At 39.1% G+C, this 6,134-nt stretch overlaps 1 protein-coding gene across 1 annotated transcript; it reads right to left on the minus strand.

The window, feature by feature from the left end:
* Window positions 1-2,382: 2,382 nt before the first annotated feature.
* Window positions 2,383-3,837, minus strand: LOC121413143 (histamine H1 receptor-like). The gene has a single exon (XM_041605907.1). The coding sequence runs from the start codon at window positions 3,835-3,837 to the stop codon at window positions 2,383-2,385; it is 1,455 nt and encodes a 484-aa protein (XP_041461841.1).
* Window positions 3,838-6,134: the final 2,297 nt, after the last annotated feature.

Raw genomic sequence — 6,134 nt, forward strand, 5'->3', positions numbered from 1 at the left:
AACAATAATTTAGCTGGCATACCGTTTCCAAGGCAACATCGACAGAACAATCATTCCTGTTCCCACATGTCAAACACAAGATTGGTGATTACTAATGTGAATATGTTTGCCCAATTAAGTGTAATTCATTTACACTTTGAATATTAAATAATTTCATTCTTATTCAATATGTTCATCACGTTTTCAATAAAAAATCTATCGTTTATGTGGATGAAATGTGAGGTACTTGCTGAATTCTACGTTTTTCTTCTGCATCTAGCTACTGCTTTAACTTGTTTCTTAATTGTGTGTGGGGGGCTTCAATGTGACAAGTGCATAAATAAGGGGTATACTGCAATGGCGTCACTTAAAAGCCACTTGGATCAGCAGTGGAGTTAAGCAAGGTTGTGCCTTGGCCCAAACCCTAAATACGTCATTGAGAAAAGGATACATAGACATGCAGTGGTGCAGATAAGGGAAATAATTTATAGCTATGTACTCCAATTCAATCTAATAATCTTCACGTCTTTTTAAGAATCATAAATGGCATATCGTAATGAACCCCCCCCCAAAAAAAAAAAAAAATGGAAACAAAATTGCAAAGCAAGAACTATCGTTTGGAGGATGTGAGGGACAGACAGGAGGTCACTGGCCTATCGAGGTTTGTGCCTCTACTTACCACACGAGGAATTTGTAATAGAGTAAAGAGGGACATGAATAGAATGAATAAAAATAGACTGATGGGACGTGAAAGAGAATAAAAGACGGGGGAAAGCTTCTTAAAAGTTTTCACAAACTAAAATTATTGATAATAATAGATAACGGTTGGTATTTGATTTAGGGGAGGGAAATGAAACATGATATCCGAAGAAGACCGAGAGATCACGTGAAAATTTGGCGTAGTAACTAATCTATAGAACCTTTTCAAGAATATTATCATGTTCATCGGCTAATTTGAAACGATCCTATTCTTAAGCTGACAATGTACTGTTCATTTCAGTGGCGGTGGTACCGGCAACAGGCGCGCCCGCCCTTATGATTATTCACGTAGTGAGAGAAAATAAAAAGGGAAGGGGGAAAAGAGCAAGGAAAAAAAACAGTGAGGCTTCATCCCCGTAACAAATTAGTAATACAATCAATAAATGTACAATTCACCGTAACTTCAAGTAAATGGCAAAACATGAACACAAATTTACAATCAATTTGTAAACATATCAATCGTATCTCTTTACGTGACTCTTTATGTTATCATGAAAGATGATATTGCGCCCTTGTGACCTTCATTGATTGACGAGATCGAAACTAAGTTAAAACCTTCCGAATTTAAAAGAAAATAGTGATGTTGTTCGGTCTGTATTATGGAGGTCAATACTAAGGCGTTTCATAGAAGGATTTGTAGGACGTTTTATCCCAAAAGTCCTGTTTTTATCTAGAACAGGTCGTCCAACTAGTTGTAAGATCTGACAACTTTCTATAATTTTGATACGCTGAGGAGCACTGATAATAATAAAAATGATATTAAACATTATTTATATAGCGCTTATTACAAAACATGTCTCTATGCGCTTGGGAAAAAATAGAAAGAGAAAAGGAATTTCAGCAAAAAAACTAAAGTAAATGTTTAGCTCACAGTAGACTGTAGACAGTTCAGGGGCTTCAAATGCGAAGGGAAAGGCTATTTGACAAAAAGTAGGTTTTTAACATGGATTTGAATTTCTCTGTTGAATCTGCTTGTTTTATAGTTTGTGGTAGATTGTTCCAGAGATGAGGGGAAGCAGAATTAAAAGATCGTGAACCACAAGACTGGGTATTGATGGCAGGAACTATGAAGAGTGACTTTTTCTTGAGCGCAAGTTGTTAATTGCAATTGTCTGATAAAAAAGGACTTGTCGGATAAAACGTCTGACAATTTCTTTCATGAAACGCTCCCCTATTGACAAGCTCTTAATTATAGAGTCGCATAAAAGCCCAGCGATCTCTGGAAATTTCAAATAGAATGATGAAGAAATACCAACAAATGGCATTATAGACAGGGTGAGGAGGCATTTTTGTAAATTGCCGCCATGTTCACCACTAATTTTTACAGTAATTATTTAAAAACTTCAGAAGGTACATTCTGAACCATCTTCCCTTTTTCCTTAAATAACCGCCAAAAACTAAACACTCCGGTTATCATTAGTTTAATAGATTGACATATAATTGACTTCTAAGCCCCCCTCCTTAAAAAAACACAGTCACAAATCAATAATAAAAAACAAGAAAACAGGACCTTTTCTCAATACAATGATGATCACAACGATGCTGTTCATAGAGATTTCTAAACTAAGTTTGATTTAAGCGCTAATTAAGATTATTATCTAAATATAATTTTCAAACAACAAGCATTTGACCAAAAGCAGTCCTTCAGTTTGCACCTAGCCGACGTCTCAGCCAAGGTACCGGGTCTTTGATCCTCGAGAATTTTCCGCGAATGATGCAGCCGAACGTGTGCTTGAAGTCCGGATGCTTCCAAGCGTAAATTATAGGGTTCCAGCAACAATTCGAGATCAGCGTCAGAAAACTGATCCAACCGAAATCTTGACTGCCTGAAATAAACAAGATGATCATACTTGGAGTCATACAAGCAAAGAATGTAAAGACGACCAGTATCATGTTGAGGGTGATCTTTGACTCAGCCTTGATACGATTATTCTGACGGATCCGAGCAATCTTGTTTCGGTTCGGAAATTCTGCGGATATTCGGACGTGTCGGTCAATGTGGTTTGACCGCGAGGCATCGGCCATGACGGTCGATGCTCCATCAATGCTGAAAACATTTTGGTTGCCACCATCATGACCATTCTCATTGCCAGCAATGTCGGAACCCTGTTGACCCGATGGGATTTGGTCCATACATGTTCTTGGAAAGGACTCGGCCATCGACGGTGAAGTTAATTTCTTAGGGCTGTTCGACCGGCTGTGGTTATATACCTCCGGAATCTGGGATAAGTTTCTGGGTGTGGTCATCAATTTCTGTGATGAAGACGAGATATTTCTGCTATTATGATCATGTGTTTTACTGACTGTAACCGGTGAAAACCTATGTACATCATCATTTGCTTGATGACATGTTATGTCCTGTGTTTCCAGATCCATTACAAACCTCTGTCCTCCGAATGCTATCTCTTTTGGAGGTTCTTTAGATGTTATGTTCTCATGCTCTGTGGAAAGTTCATCATGAGCTACCTTGCGAAAATGTTGCCTAACGTGTCTATACGTTTTTGTATAGCAGAATACAATAACCGTCAAGATTAATACAATATACACTCCAAGTCTGATGCTGATATCTACAACTGTCTGCCCAACATAATCGCAGATCCCTCTTATTCTTTGGAACTTGATGTGTCCAAAGGCGATTTCCAATGAGAAACACAAGGTCAAGAGAGAAAACGATGCGAGAATACTGGCTATGGCCTTCTTTGCCGTTGGCTTGAAGCGGGACGAGGGCTTACTGGTGACAACCTGCATACGATTTACGGCTATGAGGGCCAAAGTCGCCGTACTGTATCCTATCAAATTGAAATTGACTGGCCCTATTATCAAACATAAATCGTGTCTCGATTTCGACGCCAACAAAAGAAAGACGGCATGGTGGATTTGGAGGATTGCCGTGAGAAGGTCGGTGATAGCCAACGCGACGACGAAGATATTTGTGATCGTCCTTAGTCTCAATGAGCATGCAACTGCGATCAAGACGAGGCTGTTACCGGATATGCCGAGTATAGCGATGGCAACATATACAGCAACTGCAATTAGGTTTTCCCATTCTCCAAGTTCTGGAATAATTTCATTAACCGGAGCTGACACTGTGACATTCATGATTGTCAAATCTAGATTTGGGGTATAATTGTCTGTAGAAAGTATAGTTCTTCGTAATAGACCTTTGCTAAGACAATCAACTATGATTCAAGAATATCACTAATTGCATCCACGCAGATAAAGGCCTAGCTCAAACCAAATGATTCAGTGATATTAAATGCTTGAAACATCAATAAAAAATCATGGAGACTCTTCTCGTCGCCCTAAATCAAATTATGCTAAAAGGAACAACCAGTGAAGTGTCCTGTAGTCATGATCATGTGGGCGGAATCATACCATTACCGAGGCAACATCATAATAATTCGCACCACCATAATTATGTCACAAATGTCCACATAATAGGTGGTCACGTAACATTTGTTTGCCCATTTCTATTCCATATATTAGTAATGTTTGAAATAAATAGTATTCTTGCTTTCCAAATGAATTCAAGAAGCGTGCACATTTCTTAGTTTTTCTTCTGCAAATACGACTGTAATATTTTGTTGAAATTTTGTGTGGGTGTGTAGTACGGTTACACTTCGAAAACGTAAAAGGGTTTGTTAATCCGAACATTTGTGGCGTTATTTCGAAGGTTCGATAATCCGAAAACGAAATAAGGTTCAATGTTCCGAAGGTTCGTTAATCCGAAAAAGAAATAAGGTTCGTTGTTCCGAAGGTTTGTGTGTCCGAAAACGAAAAAAGGTTAATTAGATTTCGGACGAACGAACCTTCGGAATTACGAACCTCATTTCTTTTTCGGATTAACGAACCTACGGAATTACGAACCTCACTTCGTTTTCGGACTAACGAACCGTCGGAATTACGAACCTTAGGAAATAGGAACCTTCGGAATAACGAACCTTCGGAATAACGAAGCTTCGGAATTACGAATGTATCCGGTGTAGTACATTCATATATATTTCTGACGACGAGTACATTAATAAAGAAACACAACAAAATATGCAAAAAAAATGAAATTTGATTGTAATAGTTTTCACAATCAAGTTCGTTGTTATACACTACTTATTCTTATTACAATTACTATAATTGGTATTATCGTTAATAATTTCAATAAATGAAAAATCATCATCTTCATTATCATCATGTAAGAAGTATAGACAGATTTTGGCTAATTCCGGTGGACTGAAATCATTCTTCAAATTGTGATCTTATTAACAAAGGTGTGCAAAATATAATCAGTGAAAGTCGCACGAGCATAGATGGATACGCCGAGACACAACAGGTTTTGACGGTTTAAGAATTTGACGCAAATGTGTCAACCATTTGAAGCTGTCCGACGTCTTAGCCATGGTACCGGGTCTCTGATCCTGGAGAGCTTTCCGCGGATGATACAGCCGAATGTGTGCTTGAAGTCCGGATGTTTCCAAGCGTAAAGCAAGGGGTTCCAGCAGCAGTTGGAGAAGAGGATCAGAAAAATGATCCAGTTTGTATCTTGCTGACCCGGGATTAGAAGCTGGATGATGGTGGGTGCCATACAAGTAAAGAATGTCACCACAAGTAGGAGCATGTTGAAGGTTATTCTTGATTCAGTATTAATGCGATTCGGATGTTCCCGGTGAACGACAGAGGGGATATCATGACAGTCCTGACACTTTGATGCTCGCGTCTGAAGGTTTTTTGTCCGGTTCAAGAATAATGCAGCAGTTGATTGATGGGACCGATCGAACGTTTTGCCATCCGACTTGCAAGAATTTGGAATTCCCCTTACACACGAAGCAACTGCATTAGCTCCTTGCTTTAAATCATTATCTTTAAGATTCAAATTCATGTTGTCTATCTTTCTTTCAGCTACACTTACATACGAAGATAGCATGGTGCATTCTTGGTTGATGTGAACAACTAGAGCATTGGCATCGGTCTTGGCTTTCCCAGAAATGGTTGATAATTCTCCAACACTTGAAGAAGCCAAAGCATTTTTCTTATGAATACATTGTTTATCCAGGCTTATCTCCTTAGTTGGTGACACATTAAGAACCTGATCAGTGACTGAAGAATCATCCGCAGACTTCCTTGTCAACTCACCAGGCTGTGGGAGGCCACTTTGCTCGCAAGGTATCTTTGACAGTTCCAAAATACCTACCAACGGAGAGACCGTCCTCTGTCTACAAGTAATCGTTATTGTTTCTGAACCACTAACAGTTTCTGCAATCAGAATAGATTGTGAGGCACCGGCCACTGTTCCATTTAAGCTTGTCGAAGCCATCACTGATGAGTGTTTGTCCACACCTGTTTCCTGCATGCTTCCCGAATAGTTTGGGAAACGTCTGAGGTTCATCTGAGCAACTGGACGTCGA

Source organism: Lytechinus variegatus, chromosome 4, assembly GCF_018143015.1.
Source record: "Lytechinus variegatus isolate NC3 chromosome 4, Lvar_3.0, whole genome shotgun sequence".
NCBI lineage: Eukaryota > Metazoa > Echinodermata > Echinoidea > Temnopleuroida > Toxopneustidae > Lytechinus > Lytechinus variegatus.